Source organism: Galendromus occidentalis, unplaced genomic scaffold (assembly GCF_000255335.2).
Source record: "Galendromus occidentalis unplaced genomic scaffold, Mocc_1.1 scf7180000076583, whole genome shotgun sequence".
In the NCBI taxonomy this organism is placed as follows: Eukaryota; Metazoa; Arthropoda; class Arachnida; order Mesostigmata; family Phytoseiidae; genus Galendromus; species Galendromus occidentalis.
Genome location: NW_003804572.1, coordinates 1,453,644 through 1,478,923, shown reverse-complemented (window position 1 = coordinate 1,478,923; position 25,280 = coordinate 1,453,644). Strand labels below are relative to the sequence as shown.

At 51.0% G+C, this 25,280-nt stretch overlaps 5 protein-coding genes across 5 annotated transcripts; 2 read left to right on the top strand and 3 right to left on the bottom strand.

Annotated features, from left to right (window-relative positions):
- The first annotated feature begins 6,102 nt into the window (after positions 1 to 6,102).
- LOC100897524 (apoptosis regulator BAX) lies at positions 6,103 to 8,675 on the top strand. The gene is made up of 3 exons (XM_018642229.2): positions 6,103 to 6,372; positions 7,556 to 7,738; positions 7,876 to 8,675. Exons 1-3 carry the CDS (start codon positions 6,331 to 6,333, stop codon positions 8,383 to 8,385), a joined length of 735 nt encoding a protein of 244 aa, XP_018497745.2. The 5' UTR covers positions 6,103 to 6,330; the 3' UTR covers positions 8,386 to 8,675.
- Positions 8,676 to 9,677: 1,002 nt separating this feature from the next.
- On the bottom strand, positions 9,678 to 10,415 carry LOC100909149 (uncharacterized). Its single transcript, XM_003739715.2, has 2 exons — positions 10,214 to 10,415; positions 9,678 to 10,118 (listed from the first exon to the last, which is right to left on the bottom strand). The coding sequence occupies exons 1-2, from the start codon at positions 10,355 to 10,357 to the stop codon at positions 9,840 to 9,842; spliced, it is 423 nt and encodes a 140-aa protein (XP_003739763.1). The 5' UTR covers positions 10,358 to 10,415; the 3' UTR covers positions 9,678 to 9,839.
- A 438-nt stretch (positions 10,416 to 10,853) lies between these two features.
- LOC100897380 (oxysterol-binding protein-related protein 6) lies at positions 10,854 to 15,245 on the bottom strand. Its single transcript, XM_029110473.1, has 9 exons — positions 15,014 to 15,245; positions 14,735 to 14,913; positions 14,532 to 14,632; positions 13,543 to 14,339; positions 13,244 to 13,422; positions 12,836 to 13,077; positions 12,398 to 12,695; positions 12,048 to 12,310; positions 10,854 to 11,943 (listed from the first exon to the last, which is right to left on the bottom strand). Exons 1-9 carry the CDS (start codon positions 15,243 to 15,245, stop codon positions 11,670 to 11,672), a joined length of 2,565 nt encoding a protein of 854 aa, XP_028966306.1. The 3' UTR covers positions 10,854 to 11,669.
- Positions 15,246 to 17,657: 2,412 nt separating this feature from the next.
- IleRS-m (Isoleucyl-tRNA synthetase, mitochondrial) lies at positions 17,658 to 20,702 on the top strand. The gene is made up of 3 exons (XM_003739794.1): positions 17,658 to 17,888; positions 18,058 to 18,196; positions 18,289 to 20,702. The coding sequence occupies exons 1-3, from the start codon at positions 17,658 to 17,660 to the stop codon at positions 20,700 to 20,702; spliced, it is 2,784 nt and encodes a 927-aa protein (XP_003739842.1).
- Positions 20,703 to 21,976: 1,274 nt separating this feature from the next.
- On the bottom strand, positions 21,977 to 23,631 carry LOC100909005 (nucleolysin TIAR-like). The gene has a single exon (XM_003739714.2). It carries the CDS (start codon positions 23,515 to 23,517, stop codon positions 22,423 to 22,425), a length of 1,095 nt encoding a protein of 364 aa, XP_003739762.1. The 5' UTR covers positions 23,518 to 23,631; the 3' UTR covers positions 21,977 to 22,422.
- Positions 23,632 to 25,280: the final 1,649 nt, after the last annotated feature.

Genomic DNA, 25,280 nt, shown 5'->3' with positions numbered 1-25,280 from the left:
AGGAACTCCACATCCTCACTGCATCTAGCGATGATCGGGAACGAGAGTCGCAGGAAATTGCGGTGCAGCCCGCAGACGTCGAGAGTATTTCGCTCCCTCAATCAACTAGTGAACCACTGCAGGAAACGAGTGTCGTCACTGGAACCGATCTCCGCCCGGAGCTTCTCTCGCCGCCGATGCTTTCAGATTCAGCAAGCGGCGTCAGGGTCGTGAAGTTCGACGATGTGCGGCACACCTGCAGAGCAGTGAAAGTTTGTGTGCCACAGGTCGCAAGGAAATCTCGGCCCGGCAAGCCGCAAGTTCCGCATGCATCTGCCATGAATCAAAGCGGTAGGCCCCCTCGAGCTCCTTAGGAGTGCCTTATCGAGATCTCCATGATGCCGACGGAGTCGCGAGCGCGTTGAGTCTTCCATGCCGATTTCAGTCCCTAATGTGATGACCTTCAAACAGGGCCTTCTGGAATGAAACCAATTTACCTTTCAGCGACGGAAGCTCCCTTCAGAATCTTCCAGTTGGCCGATCCAAAGAAAAGAATTGTATTTCAGCCGACCAAGGCTGAGGAACCAACAACGGCTGCGAATTTCGACGATGAGCTTTGGAGATGAGGATTCGCGCATTCCAATGAGAAACATCTACCGACCCATTGATCATCATATAATCTTGATGCGGGACGTAAGAATAGCTTCGATGCCGGAGAAAACGATCAATTTATGACTATTTCATATTCGACAGGCATTCTAGAGTTTTCTCTCGGAAAGGCTCGGACAACGATGATTTTCATCTTTCACACTCGAAAAAGAGGATCCTAAGACAACCGATAGCTCCTTGCCGTGCTCCCTGCTCAGAACATTCTTAACATATCGAGCACTTCTACGGTATACCGATTAGCATCTCTTTTTTTCCACAAAAACTACGAATGTGAATTGATTCAGACCTCCATATGAATCAGCGACTCGGAGGTCTCTCAGCAACGCCTCTGGCCAGTGTAGTGCCCTATCCGACTGCCGCACATCTGCAGGCATGAGGACCTTGCCTTGTGTGAAATGGAGGGGCCAGCCTGACCCTTCGCGTCGATTACAAGTGTTCCCCCGGGGGATCGCTGCCGAACAGCTCCGACCTGTGTGCTCGTTGCGACGGTCCGTATTCGGAATGCTCCTCGCGACCCGTTTCGATGGACTTAGTGGTCATCTAGATCTACATATGTATGTGAGCGGAGATTCAATTCTCCTCAATCTCTGAGACGGAAAAATCTGCTCTTGACCTTCGAACTACTTGCATCCATAATCAACGCGGAGCGCTCGAGATGCGAGGCCGACGTTGCCACTCGTTCTCACGCCTCGGTCTGAAGTTGTGTCGCGTGAAGTTCCGCGACGCGAGATGATCCTGTGTTGTCTCTGTGATTTCGATGTTACCGATGAGACGGATGAGAACCTCCGTCAGAAAACAGACCACGCTGACAGAATATGCGATCAATAGAAATCTCCGAGGGAACTCGTCGCCAGATTTTACTAAACTTCGCTGCTCGGTCTCGTAGGTGGCGAGAAACCTCAGGAAACTCCAGCTTGCGTTTTTTTTATCCCTGCAGCATTTGAACTTCCTTTGCAGCTCCTCAGTATCCGAATCCAACCTCTTCCTCAGCAAGATTTCGATCGGTGATTTGAGTAGATCGTACCTGAGCGATATCGAAGCGTAGTCATTCGATTCTCTGTTATCGACAAAGCCGCTTGCGAGTTTGAGTCTTACAGACCCACCTGCGATTCTATGGTGCGAGGGGTTGAACCATCGAGGGAAGATGATGATCTTGTCGACGGGATCTTCCAGAGGAACGCGATACAGGTTGCCAAAGCCCAACACGTTACGTATCTTGTGGAATTCGAGTGGAAGGCCACAGAAAACAACTTCCGTTCGAGAGTGATCCAACATTTCGGAGACTTGAAACCAGAAAGTATCTGCCGTCACCAAGGTGTGGAGCCGGGGACCGATCTTGAATTTGGCGAAGCCACACTGTTCAAGTCGAGGGATATGGAAGTCAGTCGGTATAGCGATCGTCGAGGTCATGTCGTCCACGACGATGAGAGACGAGAACATGCTTCCGAGGATCCAGAGCAATGCTGCCGCCGTGACGCTTTTCTTCACTTTTTCCGAGCACCTTCCGGAACTCGAGAACACGAGAAGCAGATCCACGAGTTCTCCGAGGGAACATGAGTCGCTCAACAGCCAGATTGACAGACAGAGCAGGATCATCGAAGTCAGAATCGATCCGTTGAAAACATCTCCCCGGATCCGATGGTCAGGGGCATGTTTGTCGAAACCGTAGGCGCTCAGGTCGTTGGCCACGAATTGAAAGACTCTGGCCGGGTTGGTCGTTGTCAAGCTGAAGTGACGGAACTCCATTGACGTATTGATGCAGATCCCGACGTTGCTCGAGAATGGGACTTCGAAGAATCCTGTCTTGCGGTCGAGAGCCATCTTCTTCATCGTTTGAATCGGTGAGCTTGCGGGAGGGCAATCTCTGAATTCGTCGCTCGCACTCCAGTCCATGAGACATTTGTTTATCGACGAAGGCTTCGACTCGACCTCCTCGAGGACAGTTCTGAACCCGAAGGGGGCTTTCATGAAGACTCGTCTTACGCAGACCAAAGCGATAGGGCGCCGCCGAGCATCGAAGTGGATAATTTCTTTGAAATTATCAGGGAATGCCTGGAGCTTCCTCCCGATGTCAACATGGAGATCCCGAGTGAGCAGAATCAGGAGGTCGCCAGCATCTCTGTTTCGCAAACGATACGACTCGGCCCCCAGCACACTCAGTAGGTGTGCAGGTTTGCTAAATGGTACGGTAAAGTTGAAGCAGAATATGACAATCCTCCGCTTCCGTGGGTCGTCGATATCGTAAGCAAGACTGTCATTGCGTATCAGGTTCCTGTAGTTCCGGGTCAGGACAGGATGCGATGATTCGCGGAACCAACGGGTCAAGTGGCAATCGATCAACTCAATCTGCAACATCTTGCGGTCCTCGACGACGTCTTCTATAGACTTAACGGCCGATGCAACGAGAAGTTCTTCAACTTCGGACACTTCGTACGCAGGGTGGAAGATTTTGAAGATTGGTAGAGACTCTACTTCGACTCGGTCCGACTCCTTCCCATCTTGACTCGAGGCGAACAGAAATACCGCCGCAAGACAGCTCGCGAGGCAGCCGATAAGTCGCTTCTTCCGCCGCACTCTTCTGAGCCTTTCCATCGCCTCAGGCCGCGCTATGAGGAGCCTCAATGGAGAGCAATCGGCTCGTCACTTGGGGTCCGATATCCGTGCAGTAGGAGCAGAATCTCTGGATTCTGCCGACACAAAGAAACATCCTCAACGAAGTCACAATCTGAACTTTTTGTCTCATGTCCATGGACACGCGGATTCTATCGGCGCATCCGAGAGAGCGATCGATGGCTGCCGCTTTCTGGAAACGCGATGGTTATCGATTTTAGACGACGACCAGCTGAGACGGAACTTTTGGCACTTGGAATCCATGCATGTTTGTCTGCCATCAATCCAAGACCACTCTCCGGGTCGATCCTGGCGAACAATACGCGGCAGGTCGGAATATTTCTCCCGACATGAGAAGTCTCTGTTTACTTGCTTTCAGCGTAGAATTGGCAGAGTGTTCCTCCGACAGATAGAGAGCGAAGCAGTGAGAGAGTTCAGAAATCAATCGTGCAACGCCGAATGCAAGAAGATTCCGAATGAAATAGCTCATACGGCACATGAAACTGAACCGACGCCCGCGGAGCAGAGCACGCTCCGCGCGAGTGATGGGTCAAAGTCGAGGCCTATGAGATGCAACTACTGGACCACGGAGATCGTGGTCTGGAGCGCCTCTTGGTCGAATGTGTAGGTCCATCCAATTATCCTCAAGGACGCTGCCAAATACGCGGCGAAGTCAGGAGATGAGATCGGCCAATTCGATAGCCTTTGTAATCGACTCCCTCGTCTCACGCTTTGGTCCACAGAGTCCTCGATGTCTTTCCCTATCGGTACGAGACCTTTTTACGGCCTGTGGCGTAGGCCTGGGGCTCAGCGCTCCGGTCGGCCATGCTCTCGGCAACCTTCTCCGGCTTCTGTCCGGAGGGAAGAAGAGTTTCTTAGGGAACCTGAAGGAAATTCGATTGAAGCTGCCAATGGCGTAAAGAGCTTTGCTTCCGCAGGGACGACGCTGAGTCTTCTGCGGCCCTTCCTCACGTCTTGGTCTGAAATCCATTCAGGGACTTCTCTTCTTTTTGTTTTCAATTTATAGTCGATGGTGGATCCAGGATTCGGCTGACTAACTTGCGGCTCTCTTTCCCATGCTCAGTTCCTATCCCCTGTATTCCGCAGACGGTGAGTACGAACTCATCCGAGAAGCAATCTCCAAGACCTCTGACTGAGTGTCCCGAACGGAAGTTCAGGAACGATTTTCTTCGAGAGCGGAACTTCGAGTGAATCTCCGTCCAGCATATTCAAGAGCGAGGCTTCACAAAATACCCGGCCCCGGGCGTTGCGAGCTTTCTCACTCGCAGTGATAAGGTACCTAACATAGGTGAAGCATCGGAGTTCCGAGCCTCTGCCCCAATGTAGATATGGGAGCCGCACCACTGACGAGATATGGTGGCTTGGAGCTCGTCTCAAGGGACGGCTTAAGAAAGGCGATGCACCGATCTGGCAGAGCGTTCGGAGGTTCAGAGGAAGTTCCGATCCCCACCCCGCTTCGTAAGCACCGTTAAGCTCAACTACTCATCACCCCTGGAAGTTCTTGCGACGTGCAATTCATAAGTAGACCTACGCAGAACCTGTGATTCGATTGATGATTGCTCTTGTAAATGATCATTGCTAAGATGGGGTGCTCCTTGAGCATGCGATCGTCCCCCGACCTGAAGAAGTTTTTACCCAGGCATAGCCTACCGGCTCGACGTACTTCGTCTTCCATCTGGTTAAAATTTGAGGCTCTTCGCGACCTTATAATTTACTTCCTTCGAAGGAGGCGACACCCGAATCCCAGCATCGGGTAGCAAGTTTCCGGCATTCTACTCCGGTCAGTAAACCGATGGCGACGAACGACGAGGTCGTTTCACAATCTTCACCTTTCCACATGGCCGCTATTCCGCTGAGTGCGAAAGTCGAACTCGCGCATATGGGGTTTCAGAAGTGCCTGATGTACCAACGGATTTCGATAGCATAGGCCTACCGGCGAAATCGATGGCTTGAATGGCGATTTTCGGGACGGTGACGGCAGTCCTAATAATTGACCTAAACGCCGCATCGTCTCCGAAGGCGGCTAAAGCTCTATAGACTCCGCTCGAAAAAAGCATAAAGTTGCGCGATCGGGCTGTTCATCAGGTCAGAAGGCTCTGGTCCGTTCTCCCGAAGAAGTGAGATGATCACGACGCTTTAACGAACGCTAACGTCACCATCTCCGGCGGGTTTCTATCCGGGGAAATTTCCCGGCAGTCTCGCCCGGTAAATTGAAGTACTTTTCAGCAAGTCGCCTGTTGAGTGCCATGAGCAATATTCATAATTCATATTATTTAACAATAATCATTATCACGCATGTTTGACGCACTCGTCAAGAGCTCCTAGAAACGGGTGTTTCCGTTTAAATGCGCGAACCGCTTTCATGCAGGCACGGTGTCATCGGGAACCGAGTCGCAAGCGGACCTTTGAATCATTCCAGTCCGCTAGACTGCGAGACTGCTTCGAGCGATAAGTGAAGTGCTCCGTCTCCGCCAAATGCGCATCGGCAGACATTTATCTCAAGCGATTGAGGGTCAGAGAGCTTTTTAGCCTTTTCAGCGCGATGAGTCACATATCGTTCGTTGCGAGACGCCACAGCGACCCCGGTCCGCTCGGCGCATCCGTTCATATCTCGAACTCCTTGTCTATCTCACGCTCGTCTGTTCGGCCGTCCCTTCGAGCGGCTAATGATGTTTCGTTGGCTCAGCTCGAACCAACAGCTCAGTCGCTCCGTCGATGTACACCGATCGACTTGTTGGCTATTGTGGTGTTGCTGCTGCCGCTGAACTCCCTCTCCTAGTTGTCCTCCCAACGGGAAAGAAACCAACTAACAAACCAAGCGAGCAGACAACCAGCGAGCGCCTGTGGCGGCAGCGGCGGCTTTAGGAGCAGCGACGGCGAGAAGTGGCAGATCAGAACTCTTCCGACACTAACGCGTGGAGGACGCTGAGTGAGACACAGATCCGCTGGTGGTGGTGGTGCTTTATCTGATCAGGTCTCCGCTGTGCGCGCCGAAGGCTGTGGAAAAAACTATACATGTTGGATTCACGAGAAGACTCCAGAGTTTAGGATATGGCAATTGTAGATCAAAAACTGTCTGGTGACGATTCAGAGGTAAGTTGAGAAATCTCGGCTCCGCTCTGAAGCTAATCTCGATTTTTTTGTTGAGTATGCCCGGCAAGATGGGGATTACGTAGTTGAGTTTCCGACCCATCGAGCTCGCAGAGACTCTTTGTTCACTGACGCTGATCACTGTCAGAGTAGGCCGCTGTCCGATGGAGAAGTTTTTAGCCCGCGTATTTCTGTTAGGCGTTCCATTGTAACGTCTGCCCCAATGCGCAGTTCCGTTAGAGCGCCCTGTGTCATTGCCCTCCCGGTGGCAGTGAAGACTCAACGAAGCTCTGGGAGCTGATGACGGCATCTCGCGGTCAAAGTTTTCGATCTGCGACGTCTCCCTCGAATCTCGAGCTGATTTTTGCGCTGAAATTTGAGAGGCTACGGAGATCTTCTGCTTTGAGGCGGAATCATTCTTTCTGATCGGAAATCTTGGTCGGATCATGCATGCGCCTTCTCTCCTCGTCTCCGGAACTCACTTCATGACCCCCGCCGACCGGTTTCCGACTCGCATCCAAGAGCTTATCGGTTCTCGTAGGTGAATAGACGATTACTTACGAATATTCACGCAGGGGATTGTTTTTCCCCGAGAAGAGTACTGATACGTAAGTACTACCGCAAAACCCAGATGCATCTACTCGGAAGGGAGCAGCGCGATAGTACCTCAGAATTTCCAAGCAGCATTTCTCCGAAAATCTCATGTACCACAAAACCTCGGTCAGCGGCCCTGATTCCCTGATAGCGAGACATGAAGTCAATGGGGAGTGATGTCATCCCTCTTGCGACTCATGGGGCGTTGTGAGCCGCAGCGGTCGAGCGGAAAGGATCCAAGAATATCATCGCATGCCGAAGCAGAAATCGATGAGGTCTCGATGGACCCTCATCAGTTGCTTTCAAGGGTGCATCGAGAATTAATTTCCCGCTCCTCCCGACCCATATTCTTGCCTCATTTAATAGAAATTAGTCGCCAGTTATCGTCGCGATTGCAAGCTTGAACACCTGTTGAATCAGAGACAACGCAGGGCACAGTCAGCCTCAATAAGAGAAAGGATCTACTACGTATAGAGAAAACTACTTTTTCACATCCACCCTCACAGTTCGAATCAGTGGAGATGTCGAATTCGAACCGGATCCCTCGACTCAAAATAACCAAATGACCAATATTCTCCGGATCTCCCTCCAGGACGAAATGAGACTCGCTCGACAATTTCCCCTGCTGGGTGGGATGAGTATACCGCTGAACCCCTTCTACTTGAACAATGATGTTCCGTCTCAGGAGGAGACGGAACAAGAGGGGAGGTGGCTCCTGACAGCTATGACGACGCAACAACTACAGCGGAATGGAATCGTCTTTGACGAGGAAGAGGTGAGGCTCTGTTTCCATGAAAAATCACTGAAGACTCCGCGATGATCATTTCTACGTGCCTCTCCCTGCTCGGAATCCCACTCGATGCATTCGTTGATCATTCATTACCGATCTCAGTTTTCTTTTTCTCTATTCAGGACCCCGCTCAGATGATCTACGAACACCTTTCGGGACCTGAGCCAGAAGAGATCCCGAGCCAGGATCAACTAGTTGCGAATAATCCCGTGTTCCGGCAAGCCGGACGGGAACTCTTAGCGATGGCAGACGAGTTCGCGCGCTCGAGGGAACGCGAACTCCTGAGACGCAGAGCTCAATCCTTGGACGTATCTCTCATCAATCGTGAAAACATTTTCTCGATCCTCGAAGAACTCTTCCATGGCGGTGTCACGAGAGAACGTTTGGTGATCCTTTTCGTATTCTGCTCAGATTTGATAATATCCGTGTTGAGGAACAGTCCTGGTTCGGGCATCCGTTGGGAGATTCTGGGGTGGCTATGGGAATTCTTTTGTAATCGTGTCTGCGCCTGGGTTCAACGACACGGGGGTTGGGAGAGAGTGCTATGCTTCTATTTGCCAAAAGCTGTTTTCGTCACGACTGGAGTGGCCATTACAGCCGGGATAGCTTTTTATATCTGGAAGAATTGGTGAGCTACGCCATGCTGTCCGGAAGCCTTTCAACCTGACAATGATCGAATCGCTCAGTCTTCTGCCAAAGACTCGAGAAAAATACGAAAGCGTACACCGGATCATCGATAGAATCTCGAAATATCGAGCATTTTGTATGCATGTATGAAGTTCGCGCACCACAGACGGCAGGACCATCTAATTTTGAGGTTGTGCGACGGAATCGAGTTCTTCCGGGGATACCGGAGTTCATGGAGAGACTGCTCAGGGTTCGTGGACCTCTAAGGGGTTCAACGAAAACCTAATACACTTTAAATAAGCTATCTCATAATAGACTTCTTCCGGCAAGAACGGAGGATACAGATAAGAGGACCGAGCTCCGTTAAATTGAGTGAGAAGTCTCTAGGGTCTAGAGGAGGCCGATCGCTAGCTCGCGGTACCTGAGGCCTTCGTGGAACCCACTCTGAGACCCACTGCCTTAGTCGAACCCATCATTTTTCGAATGCGGGAAATTGATATTTTTGGAACTCAGGACATCAGTGCATATGTGTACACCAACTGTAAACTTTCTGACATGACGTAGCATGCTTTGACATCAATAGACCGAGGAAACCACATTGTGATGAGCATTGCAATGGATTTCGATAAAATATTTGCGGGGCATCCCGAACCGTAGACGGAACAGCTGAAAAAAGCTTTCGAACGCACCTGATGTCGAGTCGCTGTGAGTTTGAGATTCCGCACTCGTGCTGCTCGCAGTTACGTCCGCTTAATATTCCCTCTGATTTTGCAATGGTCTGGTACCTCGCAATCACTGTCCGCAAATGACCGAGTAAGAGAACGCCGAGGGGCATTACCTCCAGCATATCTAGTTTTCCCGAGCAGTTAACGTCGTCATTGGGGTGGAGTGTTCTATTGGAATGCATCTTCCAATTCAACGTGGAATCCGAGAAGATGACCTGAGGAGCTTGCCCCCATACCCCGCATCCTTCCAGTCGAATGCCACCAAGACCAGGAGCATCTTCAGATGCAGTCTTGTGCCCAAATGAAGAGACACTGTACGATGATGCGTAGGGGCGTCCGATCACTGCCGATCTGAGCTGCCGAGTCGAAATCGGGAACTCCCAAATCATGACGAAAGATATGGAATCTGAATAAATTCAAAACCGACTCTTAAGAAATCATCTATCTTCGTTCTTTATGAAATCCCCGCAGTGGCAAAAGGTGAAAGTTCTTCGTTAGCTCCGTAATGTTGTGTTCCTCATTTGCCGGATGACCACGGCGTTGTCCAGAATCGAGGCTCCGCATGATTTCGTCTGTCGGTGCTTGATCTCTATCGGTCGGCCCAATTCCGAGGTGCGAGACCCGAAACCGATGAGAGTTGAGGCCCGATGGCCGATTCCCGATTCCGATGATAAATGTACCTTCTTTCGGCTTCCGGATGAATATGTACGGGAACCTAATAAAGAACTCCCAGCTCACGAGAAGTCCTCAATGAGGTCCTTAACGCAGTTTTTAGCAGTCTTGAAGGCGCTTTGCTCATTTTTCGGCAGTGAGCTGATGAACTCGTCGGATTCGGCGTGGGCGCACTTGCTGAAAATCTTCTTTCGACTCTCCATATCTCCCTGAGATCCCATGAGCATCGTACCGCATTTCATGGCCAGCGGCACGATGCCTCGCAAAACTTGATCCAAGGTACCCTCACCCAACTCAGCGACCAAGTTGTCCAGACAGGGTCGAGCCTTCTCCATGTCGGCCTGGAAATGAAGTCATCCGGATGATATTGTGCGGGTGCTCCAGGGTCCAGTGCTCGTCTTCCGCGAACAAGGGTCCCAATTATTGCACACGGTACCTTTAATTTCATAGCTTTGTCGGGAGGTGCCAAGGAGTCGATGGCAGCGTTGAACACTTGTACCAATTGTTCTACATTTGCCAAGCAGCCCAAGATCTGCATGAAAACGATGGATAGACCGAGAAGACAATCCTTCCGCATCATATCTCCGCTCCCGGTGAATTCGACTGCTTACGGTCACGAAGCTCCAAAGAGATGGAGTGAAAATCGGAGGGTTGCTCTCCGTTTTATATCAGGATATTTCGCGCACGAGTTGACTGAATAAACGTCGATGAAATCTCTTTCCCCGATCGCGGAGACTAAAAACTACATTCTATGAGTTGCCGAGGTCGAACCCGCCATTAGCTATTTCGAACGATATTTCGTCGAGCCCCTTTGAACCTGGATGAGAAAATCATTGCTCGGGACAATCTCGGGAGGCAAAATCGAGCAGCAAAATGTGGAGAGAGTTCGCCGAGCAGCTTAATATGGGCTTAGAGATCCTCGTCTCGGATACGGTACCGGACTGACGGAATGATCCGGCGAGTAAACAAACTTACATTCGAAGCGCACATCTGATGCGTTTCTGGAGCGCCCTTGATCGTGAAGCCTGCCTCGATTTCGGATGTATGAGAACAACGCAAGAGAGCATGCTCACTTCAAAAACAACGCTTTATTAAAAGCTTTATGCGGATACGCGTATATCATTCAAATCTGATAACCATCGAGAACAGTTCTGTCCCGCGCTGCTCAAATAAAATTAGTCGACGCGCGGATTCATGGATGCTCTCAAGTCTTGAGGAAGCGTCGCCATGTGTAAAGTATCAACATTCTATTTTCTATTTTCTGAGCCAGCCAGAAAATTCCCTGATGTCCCCCGCTGAAGTCATCGAATAAAAATATTATCTGGGAATCCCGACCCATGCTCTGAGAGCACTGGAATGTTTGGTCGGACTTCCCTGACCGAATCGCTCCTGATGGCGTGAGTGATGCGCTCCACACCCTTGTGTGGAAATTCATCTGAAGTCCCGCTCCCTGGGAACTGTGCTGTTGATAGTATGAGTCGTGTCGTTGCATCAAGCAAATTGTCAGATCGAAATCCAAGTTCGAACATCTTGAAAAACGTTCGTGCCTTCAAGACCCTCAGATTTCGCATGGTGCCGCATGGAAAACATACTTTGAAAGTCTGTCAACGATATAAAAAATATCTCGTGGGATTGAAACGGTCGGAGATACCTCCTTACGGTTCCCGACCAACTCAGTTGCTAAAATAATCCGATGTTGTGTGCTGAGATATGCCAATAGTTGATGTCTTGTTCTGGTTGATGAGAGTCATTGTTCTTGCTCGATGGTAGCTGCGTCATGTGTCGAGCGGTATAGTGGGCGTCAAGAGCGTTGATCAGTGTGTCATGATTCGGAGCGTCATCCAATAGAAAGTTCGAAAAATATTGCTAGTCCAATAGCTGTTCTCATGAATTCAAGATAAAACTGTCCCGAAATTGACGTCCCAGAGCTTTTCCGGGAACTTGTATTTTTTGAACCCTATTTTCTCCCTCGTCTCCCAATACCGGCTGTTGTAGACCCAGTTCTCTTCACCCTTCGCATCGAAAACTTTCCGGAACCATTGAGGATAATATTCTTCGCCGCGCTCCTCCCGTTTTTTGCGCCGTTCTCGCTGATGCTGTTCGAGGGCAGCTTTCGCTGCCTCGGCCGCTGCGATGTCACCGTTCTCGAGCAGGCGTTGATCCGGTCTGGAAGTTTGGACTAATTATGTCCTATCTCTGACGGGGCATCAGCTCGGAGGTCGTGAGCTCTGAGCCCCTCGAAATGAATGAACACATATAATAATTCGCACCTAAATCTCGTGTCCGTGATTGGGAGTTTATCAGCTTCATCGGGGTCCAGCTCGTTCAGCTGCATGGCGTAGCGGGAGAATCCATAATAGAGTTCATAGTCTTCGGGCATTTGTCCAGGTCGCCAAACACAGCGAGCGGTCGAGGCCACCGGACCACAGTAAATTCCCTCGGTCCATTTCCCCATGAGATGATGGACGGAGTTTCCAGCAGCATCGAGGACCGATCCGTAGACCTCGTGCTTCTTATCCGACCAATATGAGGCCTGGAGGGGATATTGTTTAGCATCCTGATCAGCTACGAGGAGCTCTCACGTCAGTTTCCAGACCAAAGCCTAGGGAATAGATCTCACCTTGACGAAAGTGAGCTTGCACGTTATCTTGTGGTTGATGTCTTCGATCTTCATTTCTCCGTATTGATCCGCCCAGCGTTGATTGTTCGAGAATAGATTGTGCACGCAGGTTGTCACTTTGTTCCAGACATAATGCGAATCAGCGACTTGTAAGTGAACGAGACCAACTGGCATGATCTCCATCGATTTCCCCCAAAATTTTGTTTTCATCCGAATGTCCTGCCAGAAGGTGAAGCTCTGTCCCTCTACAAAACAAGCGGATATCGGGGGATGATGCTGAACTTGCTCAGCAATGAACCTGGAAGTGAATATCATGCATGTAATCTCAGAGAAGATAGACTCCGTCGCCGGGAATATCCAGAAAGTGATGCGAGAAATCTTTTTCGGTGAGAAAATTTCGGTAATCGTCTTTGAACGAATGAGGATATCTCTACGAACCGGAATCCTTTATCCTCACGGATGCATTCATATGTTTCCCCGAGCAGCGGATTAAAGGGCTTGTGGCCAGCTCTATAGTAGCTTGAGGCATAGCCGGATACCGCGAAAGCGGCGATGTGAACCATCCGCTCCATGGCATCCTTTGTTTCTGCAGCTTTGTCGATCAGCTCACTATATTCTAGCTCCTCACAAAGCCTCTGCAGCATATTGAGCGGCTCATTGATCGTCACCGGCATGGAGACCTAGGGCATGTCAGAAGATGTAAAAACCAAAAAACTTCACGTAGCTTCGATGAGAACAAAAGGCCTTACAAGGAGAATGTTCCTTCCCACTCGCCGCAGGCACAGGGTGCGAAGGGAAAATGAAATAAACCGACGAGTTCCACGAGAACACGAACGAAACTCGCACCTTGGAAAGATCTTTGCCGATGTTCTTATACAATAGCGACCAGAGACCGTTGTCGGCGTTTTGTGGTTTCGGGACGGGCAATTTCGTTCTTCGAGTTTTCATGGTGCGAACGGTTCCGACGTTGGCACCCCCGTTGGGGTCTCCCGTCCTCGCATTGTACTCGGTACCGTCGTCCGATGCTGCAAAGACAAGAATCCATTGATGGCATGTCGTCATCGCCGTGAGAGAGGACGGCACGTGACTCGACGGCCCAACCTGACCTCTCGGAAATCGTTTGGATCGACAATAATGTGCCATACCTTCTCCTTCGGTGTCCCCTTCGGAACAGAACGATCCCTCGGAGGAAGAAGCAGCACAATCGCTCAATTGTTCGGCCGCGTCATAGAACTCCGATGTCGACAGCATACTCGACGTGTCGTGACTCGCCTCCTGAACGAGGCGTCTGACTGCACGTGAAGCCGCGATCTGAGGCTCGGCAACCGGGGTGGCGATCTGCGGCGTCTCCGACGGCGTCGACGACCCGACAATTCTGCGAATCTGCGCGAGACGTGCCTCCAGATCCGCATTTTCTCTTTTGTATGTGGTCACTAAGCTGCGGAGGCTCTCGGTCTCGGTGACGAGCGGGGTGCGGAGCAGGGTGCTCCGCTTATTTTGTTGATTCTCCACTTGACCGACGAGTTCTTGTAGGCTCGCCAACAATTGTCGAGCGTTCTCCACGAACTCCTGAGCGCTTTGCGACGGATCGCTCGCTGCCTGACCCGGAGATGAGGAGTCTTGTACCGACGATCCGGAGCTCGCCTGACCTCCGCTGAGCTCGCTGAGTCTGTCGCCTTCTGGAACAGGAGCCTGAGCAGCACTTTCGACATCGCTTGGCTGGCCGGCGGCGGGAGCCGCGACGCCCTCGTCTGCGACAGCCTCGTCTTCTCTCCGTTTCCTCGGCGGTTTCTTCCGGGGTGGCGGTCGTATGTATATGTGTTGTGCGTTATCTTCGAGGGTGGCAAGATTTTTCTCCAGGATCGCAAGCCGTTCGGAAAGCGTCGTCGGGGTCGATGATGCGTCAAGAACCCATTGTAAAACCCTCTGTTCATTCGATGAGCTGTGAATGGACGGGAAGCGATACTTTAAAAGGATCTTAAGCGTTCAAGATTCCCTCGTTGCAGTCTGCGATTAGTCGAACAACCGATGCTAGGGCTCTCGGTCGATGACGAACCGAATCGGGAATTATACAGCTGGGTAGTAAACCTCGGTCGTAATCTGGGGGGAAAACTGCGAGGGGAAGGTCGCTCACCGTGGACTCCCATTCTCGTACTTCGATAGCTCCTGTTGCTTGTATCGCCGATGTGCGGATATGTGCTCGATCCATTTGTCGAACGAACCGGGATCTTTCAACTGTTGTAATGATTATGGACGGGAACGTTAGGGAACACCGGAGCACGTACTCGATCCGCGATGCGGGGGTATCGGTACGCAAGAGAGCGTAACTCAACAAACCTTCAAATGGAAGATGGATTCGTCGGCGTCAATGTCAATCCTTTGTTCCTTTGCTTTGTAAGAAATGAAAGCTACCGCAAGGTCAACCTGGCCGTGAAACCGCCCACGAGCCATGTCACTCGAATTCTTAGCGTAAGATAGGGTTCCGTTCTCGAGGAAGAAAAATCGACGATGCCACCCTGGAATTGTTTTCGAAGAATTTCAAAATCGGACTGCCACCGGATTTCCTCCAATCTACCTCACGATCCGGAAAGAACGACTCCGCTCTGGTGATTTTACCTTTCAAGGGCCATTTGCGACGCTTCATTACGTAACCTTCGTGTTTCTGGGGTTTTTCCTTCGAAACAGTTTCGCCGAGCTTCAAGCCCCGCATGATCTCCCAGTCGTCGTCTTTGTGGGTCCTGTGGAACTTGCGTTGCATGACCTTAGCGACCGGACCGGCTGGACCGGTAACGGTTGAGGCCGTCCCCACGGACAGCGGAGGCGTCCCTCGACCATCGGTCGGGGTCATTTCCTGTTAAGGGGGAGCAGATGTTGAATTTACCCCTGTCCGAGACGTCATATGAGATGTCTCACCGGCGAACGGGAATTGGAGCGAAAGAATACGCGTATCAACCAGAGATGGACACCTCCGCGAGACTTGAGCAGGAGGTACCTTGTAACGCAAAGTTTCCAGTTCCACAAATCTCCGAGCAGCACAAATATTAGAGTCGAGCAGCGGCGAACCCCGAAACTTTCGCACAGACGACTTGACCTTGTCGCCGACGCGCATAGCGATGGTCATGATTCACCACGAATATTCGGCGGAATACCGGAGCCTTTTGAGGAGCGTCAGTTCCCAAAGAGATCCGAGCTATGCACTTCCACTTGTCAGTCACTTCCTTCGCGTAGAAAGCAGCAGGCAAGGATTTCGATGCGTCTCGCGTTTATACCGCTCCGGCTCCGATAATGGCGCGTCCAGCGCAGTGAGGGTAACGTGTCGATGGTGATCCCCGAATACTTCGACCAGGGAACAGTGGTCCCAGAGTGAGATCCATTGGGGAAGAGGAAGCGAAACTTTCCTCTAACACATCAATCATAGATCTCACTCGAGATTCTCCCCTCAACTGAGAGCAAACCTCATGAGAGTCTTTGAATATCGAAACAAAGCTCACCGGACCGCGCCGATCCTCGGAGCGACTTGAGTTGTATGCAGTAGATTGCTCGATCATAATAATTTACGATTCACGAATATAGGAGCCGGAAGGTTCCGGGTCGACAGTCATCCGAGCTTTAGGCGACAAGAGCGCTCCAGCGCGACGTGGTGGAATGAGCAAGAGAGCGAGCCGATAAGTTCCGGCTTCGGAGCTGTGCAGCACCAGGTTGCACAGGAGGGTACCGTGTTGCAAGAGCGTGGCCTTCAGCTCTATTGACGCCACTTTAGAGATGCCGTCGCATGTCCAATAAGCTGAACTCATCCAGAAAATGTCTTGTCCAAACAGTCACATGACGAGTCTCGCTGCGGGTCGAACGCGGCTCAGCACCGATCAATCAAGCATACTCCGAGCCCACAGCGGAGATGAGCGTCAGATGAATCACGGTACTCATCTGTCTTTTCGATTGAGCGTAGAAGCGCGACTGAACGACGAGAATTTCCCGATTCGATGAGATCGTTCGACGGTCAGCTGCGCCAGCTGTTCCGTCAACCCAGAGAAATCGAATCCTCACCGCGGAGAATTAGAAACCAAACTCACCTCAGGGTTCTTCGCAGTCGGGTGCCGTTCGCTCATCGCGTTGACCGGACTGTAAGGGAACGAAGGATATCGAATTGCAGGCAGTGAAACTCCTCCGATCGTCTTCCAATTATCGGACTGGAAGTCACAGGAAGAAACTTGTCCACTGAGCAAACAGACGCGGATCCCAACAAAGAACTAAGCACAGCCACAAGCGGGGAGTTGGCGCCACCGTGCTCCGGAGCGACTTAGCGAAGTAAATCTCTAAGTCTCTTCAAAAGTGTTCTCCCTTTTAGACAGAGAAAAGCTCGAACAGCGAATCGCTCGACCAAGATGAAAGCCTTCCCCGACAGACTTGACGAAACGACTCACTATCGAACGTATCCCGTCAGATGTTGCGATGAAATGCATGAATCACTCTCTGCCTTGGTGACAGAAACTTGCATAGGGAGCAAACGCCCGTTGAATCTACGGCGCTCCGGAGCCGAGATATTCGCGGAAATCTACAGCTCCTTCCCCGTATACGCCTTCAAGGTCTTTCAATGATGACAACGATCGATTTCTACTTTCCGCCTACATTTGAGACACATTCGGAAATACTAATTGCCAACAACTGGGAGCTCTATAATTTCTCGTCAATAAATCAAAAGCTCTATGACAACTCGTTTCCTCATAAGATCCGGTGGAAAAGAGAGCGAAATGGCCGACCCCGAATTCTCCTCCACGAGAATCCTCAATATTACCTACTATAAATCCATAGATGAGAACCGGAAGCCTTTTCACCTGTCTCTTAGTGAGTGAAGGGTACGGATATTGAACTTCGTCGGCTAGCAATTAAGGGTTCCGGGGAGCAGGGGGCTCCGCTTCATAGTCTAGAACTCGAACAAAACAGCTGTATGCTTCGGAGTAAAAGTACCTGACTTCGCGGCCGAACACAACAGAAGGTAAATGTGCCAACTTCGGCGGGGCCGTCACAGGATCCGTCCATTAGGGAGATTCACCGACGTGTTCCGTCGCTTAGGCAGCTGTTGGGGAGCTGTGATTTCTGACTGATGGACAGAAACGTGTGCGCGAACCGGGGTTTCGCAGTGTTCCACGGGGTGGAACTCACCGCGATCTGGTCGTTTTGACTCGAATTGCTCTGCCGGAACGTGAGTGCTTGCAAGGATTGAGAGTTCTGACTCGGTGTACCGCACGAGGCAGGCGCCGAAATGCGTCCGCTTGGTTTTGTTCACAAACGATGCAAATCCTATTCGGCGACGGTTCTCCTGCCCAAGACTACATTCGCTCAGAAAATCGAGCACAAGAAGAGGGCTGAGCACGACCGACAAGTGGCCGAGACAACGAACTTCGATGAACACTATCGATGGCAGAGAGAGAAGGGGGATCATTCGAAGGGAGAATTCGTTCTCCATGACGGTCCTCCGTACGCGAACGGTCAGGTGAGACATTTTACTGATTTTCGGAGACGCGATTCCTCCTGAGTATGGCGGAAGTCGACGCTTATCTCTCCGCATTAGCCTAAGTTCCCGGAAGCCTGGCCAGACCCTCTCCCCCTCGCGAACGCGACTCGCATGGATCAAATCATAACCAGAATTTTTGTCTCGGAAGCTCCATCTTGGCCATGCCGTCAACAAGATATTGAAGGACATCACATGCCGGCACCGAGCTTTGTCTGGATACCGAGTACACTATGTGCCCGGCTGGGATTGCCATGGACTGCCCATAGAGAGCAAAGCGATCGCAGAGGGTGAGCTAGAGTTTAATGTCTTTCTACAGCGGGATAACCCACCAACAGACATTCATGGAACTATTTTCGATTTTCACGATGATTTATTCCAGGCGAGACGACGGACCCTTTGATAATCAGAGAGAAAGCTCGTGGGTTCGCTCTCAGAACCCTTGACGAGCAGCTGGAAGCCTTCAGGAAATGGGGGATCATGGCCAATTGGCCCAGTGGAATTTATCGGACTCTGGATCCGGATTACGTGGCGGCACAGCTCAGAGCATTTTGCACCATGTATGAAAAAGGCTACGTATTCCGCGACCTAAAACCCATCTACTGGTCTCCGTCGAATCGGACCGCGCTCGCCGAAGCTGAGCTGGAGTACAACCCGCAACACGAGAGCACAGCAGTCTACCTGAGATTTCCCTTGATCTCAGGCGAGCATCTCATACCCTCCGGCGTCGAGTCGCTTTCGGCTCTCGTCTGGACGACGACACCGTGGACTCTTCTGGCGAACCAGGCGATCTGCTTCTCTCCCGGGCTTCGATACATCATAGTTCGCAAGAATCATGAAAATGACGGAATGATCATTTGCGCTGATCTCCTCGAAGCTCTCCAGAAGGAGTTCAACTGCGAGCTGAAAGTAGTTTCGAACTTCGATACCGCTTCCTTCTCCGGATTGAAATATATCAATCCTCTGACCGGCAGGCGGAGCATCTTCCTACCGGGGAGTCACGTGAACTCTCAACGAGGATCAGGCCTGGTGCATTCGGCGCCCAACCACGGTCAGGATGACTACGTGAACGCTCTGAAGCACAACCTGGCTCTGGACCCTTGTATAGTGAACGAAGAGGGTCGGTACAATGAGCTAGCGGACGACTTGCGAGGTCTCGAGGTCCTGACCGAAGGCAGCGCCGAAGTCGTCAAGCGTCTTCAAGCACAAAACTCTCTCGTCCACGTGAGCAAATACATCCACAGTTATCCTTACGACTGGAGGAGCAAGAAGCCAATTCTCGTGAGATCTTCCCTGCAGTGGTTCATCGACCTTAGCTCTCTGAGACACAAAGCCGTCGAGGTTCTGACGAACGAAGTCCAGATGCATCCCGAAAGCGCCAAGAAAATGTTCTTGAATCAATTAGCCATGAGACCTCATTGGTGCATCTCGAGACAGAGGTCCTGGGGGGTTCCCATACCGGTCTACTATAAAGATGGGGAGTCCGTCCACATGGACAGGAAGTTCGTTGATCAAGTATGCGAGGCCGTCAAAAACCACGGCACGGATTTCTGGTACCGTCCCGATGCGAAAAATATCCTCGGAATCGACGGTGAGCTCGGAACTGATATCATGGATATCTGGCTCGACAGCGGCTTATCTTGGTCTACGGTATTGAACGGGAAACAAGCGGATCTCTACTTGGAAGGTGTCGATCAGATCCGGGGCTGGTTCCAATCATCGCTCCTGACCAGCGTGGCGCTCACTGGACGAGCTCCGTACAAGAAACTGTTCCTGCATGGCTTCGTTCTCGACGGCGACGGTCAGAAAATGTCCAAATCTCTCGGCAATATAATCGCACCATCGGATATCACCGATGGAAAGAAAGCTCTCGGTCTCAGTGTTCTCCGTTGGTGGGTCGCGAGCCATGCCGCCACTTCGGAGAGCGTTCTGGTCGGGAAGAATATTCTCGACGAATGCGAGGTTCTCATATCGAAATTCCGTAATTCTTTCAAGTTCATCTTGGGCAACACGGCGAGCTTCCAGAAGCGTCAGGAGCTTGGCTATGAAGATCTATTGGCCTTAGATAAGGCCATGCTACACACCGTGTGTGAGCTCGAGGGTTCCATACAGAAAGACTACGACGATATGGACTACACGAGCGTTTGCAGAAAGATCTCGAATTTCGTAATTTCGGACCTTTCGGCGGTTTACATGCACGCAATCAAAAATCGATTGTACTGCTACGGCGAGCACTCTGTCGAGCGCCGATCGGCGTGCACCACGTTGAAACACGTTGGCTTCTTCCTGGCTCGCTATACAGCCCCGATCGCTCCGCATCTGGCCGCGGAGTTTCTAGTCCATCACAACATCAAGCTCCATGAGAACGTTATCCCTCGGGTAGATGAGCGGTGGAGGAACGAGCGCGTGAATGAGGGTTACGGCATCCTTCTGAAATGCCGGGAAGTTTTTTACGCGCACAGTGGTGTTCAAGCCCCCTCAAAGGTCGTTACCCTCATTCTCAAAAGCATAGAGATACTCGAGAAAATTCAAGATTTCCAAGAGGACGCGTGGTCGCACAACTCATCGCTGACGGATCTCCTACAGTGCAGTAAAGTCATCCTGATCGTCGGCAATCCTCACGGAGAGGCGCTGGAAGTGGATTCAGGCGTCTACATGCAGGTCGGAGATGCTGAAGATTTCAAATGCCCTCGATGCCGTCGATTCGTTTCAGAGAAGGAAGACGATATCTGCGCTCTCTGTGAAAGTGTCTTGAACCAAAATTCTACCAAGGAGGCTCAGACGTCGGGAGTTTGATTGGACTAGTCGAGTGTTTGTAATAAATGATAAATTGTGAATAGATTCTCTCTCGCACGTATTCATCTCCCTCGGTCGATTGAATCTCGGCGATTGCAGCAACGATTGCCTGGAACGACGACCCAGGAACGTTTCGTCGTTCAAGGCTCGCAACTGAGAAGGAGGAGAGGGCTGCCCAGGCCCAGGTGATCCGTCGAGGATATCGGAATTTTCGGCCCGGATCCCTGGGCCTTCTCCAGATACGATGCGATGAAAACTCGGTCAGAGCGAATCGAGGAACGAAAACACCAAAACGCTTAGAGGGAAGAACGAGTCGGACGCTGGATGAAATGAAGACACATCTTTATTTTTCTTCTGCATAAATATCGATAGTGGCTATCCACCTGCGTGTCTTCCCGAGTTGTTTGTTTTCTTGTTTCTCAGCTTAGCCTTTTCAGGTCAACAACAATGCTCCCGCGGATTGTCAAGCTTGATTCCACAACGTGTGGTACCTCCACGCGATCACCACGATCCGCTGCGACACAGATCATCATTCAGAAGGGAGAGCAAGGCGATTCCGTTTTCCCATCTATCCGCCGTGAACGACGTTTCTTTTCCCCTACCACCCTCGCGCGCTCGTTCGCTCGCTTGCTTGCTCGCTCTCTCTTTGTTCATCCGTCCGTCTGCCTATTGGTTCGTGTCTTTCTTGTTACAACGTTTTCCGCACATGTCGTTCAATCATCATCTTTAATAGCAATAATACTCCTACGTATTCACAAAATAGATTTCTGCTCAAACTCCACAGGTCGGCTAACGTACTCTTGCACAGGTTGATATCAATAAAGTCGTAATCCTTACTTAGTATAGATCCTCATTTTTTCCGGCTAGTCGAATTTCAATCAATCAAGCAATCATCAGGTCGGTCTATCGGTCGGATGTTGTCGCTTGTTTAGAGATAGTCTTATGTTGGGTGGTCGATTTATTTGTTGGTTGGTTGGTTTCTTGCTTGGCTCGTAGATCACTCTGAAAAGAAGGCGACGTGCGTTCTCCTTATAGTAGTTGTAGTAGTAGTAGATATATGATGATGATGATGCTGCTGTTGTTGGCCATGGTAGTATCTCCCTTCTGGTGGTGCCAGCGGATGGGAGTTTCTTCTCGATAGACTTCTCATCTTCCGACACATGTCATCCCCTCCGGAAGGGCCACTGTTCCCATGTTTTCCCCCGAAAGGTCGCTCGCAAACGAAGGTCCCGCGCAGCGAGTCACGACAGACACCTAGTCCCTGCGAACATTGATGAAGGTGGGAAATGAGCTTGTGAATTGATCTATGGATGGATAACTGTGTTGTTGCTGTTGCTGTTGTTGTTGTTTTTTCTCGTTTCCATTTTTTCCTCCTCGCCGTGAGCTTCAACTCCATACGCGCTGGACACATCATCAGCGAACTTTAATTGTTAAACCATACTGCACGAATCATGAGACACCTCGAACGTATTCTCTAGCTTCGGAACAATCGATAGGAAGAAGAGCACAAACGTCACCGGTACTCCATGTTTTTTTTCACCAGCTTTTGTTCGCTACCATCTTTGAAGAATTTCATTGATATTAATTATGAATAATTGGGTTGTACCAGTCAAAGGGAGCCACACTTGTCCAAGTGTTTTTATATTGTACAATTTTGCGCTTGCATTGTCGATCCGTCTAGAAGACATCATCAGAGCAAAACATCGTAGTCAGGGTTAACTTATTGACTGGGGTATTGTTGAGGCGGAGGCGGGTAGGGCATCGGGCCTCCGTGAGCTCCTTGAGGCACTTGCATGGCCATCGGATACTGGCCGTAGTACTGACCGTACGGGGCGGCTGCGTACATCTGGTTCATGTAATCTCCTCCCATGTAGTTGCCATCCATAGAGTAGCCGGAGTACCAATAGTTCATCTGGTAGGGATCGTAGGGGAACTGAGGTTGCGCCGGTTCTTGCTCTTTGCCCCAGCTGCATTTCACTGCCTGACCCCCGATGTCGGAATTGTGCCGAGCCACGATAGCACGGCAGGCCGACTCCTTGCTGTTGAACTTGATGAAAGCGTAGCCCTTATCCTTGAACAGGCGAATGTCGACAATCTCCCCGAACTCGTCGAACGCCTGACGAAGGAAGTCTTCGGACGATGCCATCTGATTGAGGCCACCGCAATAGACCGTACAGTTCGACGGAGACGACTGAGCGAACACCTCGTCATAGTTTAACGCTCGATGATGACCCCCGATGTAAGAGCCTGTTTCTTTGTGATTGGGCTTACGGCTAGCCCAGTTAGTACGAATGGCTCGGCTTCCGAGCCAAGAGCCATCCATGGTGTGGATTGCGTTTTCGGCGTCCTGCTTGTTTGTGAACGAAACGAATCCGTAGCCTTTAGATTTCTGAGTGGTGGCATCTTTCACCACACGGCAATCGGATATCTCGCCGAACGGACTGAACGCCTCACGGAGATCTGACGTCTCGATCTGCGGTGACAAGTCACCCACGAAGATATGGTGATGCTTCGAGGTGTCGGGACGATGGGGTGTTTGTTGCTGGATTGCTGATGAGGCCCAATTTACACGGAGTTCTCGTCCAAGACACATGCGAGCATTCATGGCAGTGATCGCCGAACTCGCATCACTGTGATTGACGAACTCGACAAAACAGTACGGGTCGCTTCCGGGCTCGTGGATTATTTTACATCCCTTTATTTGCCCCATCTGACTGAAGAGGGCGCACACCAAGTCTTCGGTAACACCAGAGTCCAAGTTGCCCACGTAGAGTGTGCGGGGCTGTCCGCCATCCTGGGGGCTTGGGAAGGACATCGAGAATCACTCACGACACCGAAAAGCTCTCACGGACAATGACAGCACTCGTGAGATAGCGCTTCGAAGCGAGAACGCAAAACAGCACACGAAGCAAGCACACCACTGCGGGAGCGAATCAAGATGGACCCGTTCGAAATGCAATCATCACACCGGCGGACGCCTCGTAGAAGCTTCTCTGACGACCGATGATCTATGCTTTCTGTCGATCGTCACGGAGCCAGGAGCTCTGGCGAGCGCAGAGACGGTCGGGAACGCGTTTTATAATCTCTATATCGGAAGAATCGAGCTCGGAATGAGGCACATCACCGCCAGAACATCTACCGCAGACGGTCGGAATTCTCCCGAACGAAGCTTCTATGACCGTCTCGGATCCTGAACCGGAAACGGCGAAATACCCGCGGGATTTGAATTCGATATAGCCAGCGAGCGGTGTTCTACCATCTTGGAATTATTTTACCGCAGCTGGTTGAACGCTCTCATTCCGCATTCAGCGGCTTGCGGAGCTCGAGCGACGAGCGGAAAATTCCTTGAATTCGTCCTGGAAGCCGAGTCCCCAGTCCGCGAAGAGCATATAGATCGCTCTCATACGTCGTATGTCGTCGCATCGGCACGAATCGTGAGAAATTTCGAGCGGCCTATCCGGCAGAACGGCGTTCTTTCGAACGGTAGAACCTACACTTGGGATACCGTACAGAAGAACGTACATTGAGCCTATGTCAGACGAGCTCATAAGAATGACGGGAACATATATTGGTAATTGTAATTTATTGATTCAGATATGTCTACCAGTCTACCATGTATGTCTCAAGTTGACAAATCAGCCTTTCATGTCAGGCGCTGTTTAGCAGATCCTCGGCTCAATCAGCCGTTCCGAGAGCTTCGGGCGCTAGACAGGTGGGTTTCGCTCGCGCGATCGAGGGGTACTGTGGAGCCCACTCGCGTTGGAGCCACCTCAAATGTTCCCTCCGTAAACCAGATGTCGCTGAAAGCGAGGATCTGGAGTCCTCGGTCCGACGCGAAGATGATTTCTCGATCATCCCCAGCTTGTGGCCCATTGTCGTATTGAAGGAATTTCTTCCCTTCATGATCAAGCTGCTGATCGGAAGGGATGACGAGATCTTCCAAAATGGCGGGACAAGCATGCGTCTCTGCTGCCCTGGTTCTTCGAACGAGCCGTTTCAACTGCGGGATCGGGGGTAAAGACATCGCAATGCCTGCAGGCATTGATTCCACCCGCTTAGCTTCGACTTGTGCAGAGGTTCCGAAACTGCATTTTGAGGCTCGCCTAATGTTTTCCAAAACTTTTCTTCGCTCGTAATCTGTGGAGTCTGGGTAATGATTGTGCTCATTCCGCGGCAGCACTCGACCATCCGGATATTTCCATATACGGCCGTTACAGTGATCCGATTTCTCGCGTATATCCAAACGATAAGCGAAGCCTTCGGAGAACAGCAGTCGCTTTCCTCGCTGAGTCAGAAATTCTTCATTGGTCGACGCTTGCTTCGCGCCTCCGTTCTCAGATGCAATTTCCCCGGAGGGCTCCTTCACACTAACAGATTCGGTGAGGCTTTGATGATCCCCGATAACTTCTTCTCGATTCTCGGACATTGCAGCACCAACTGGACCAAGCTTCGTCGTAAGCAATACTCGAGGCTTGACTCCGCACTCCCCGTGAATTCCGACTTCTGAGAACAAACGTCCTTCCTCCCCCCTCAAAATGTCGTGAATGTCGTCTTTGTCTTCACGACATTCACGACATT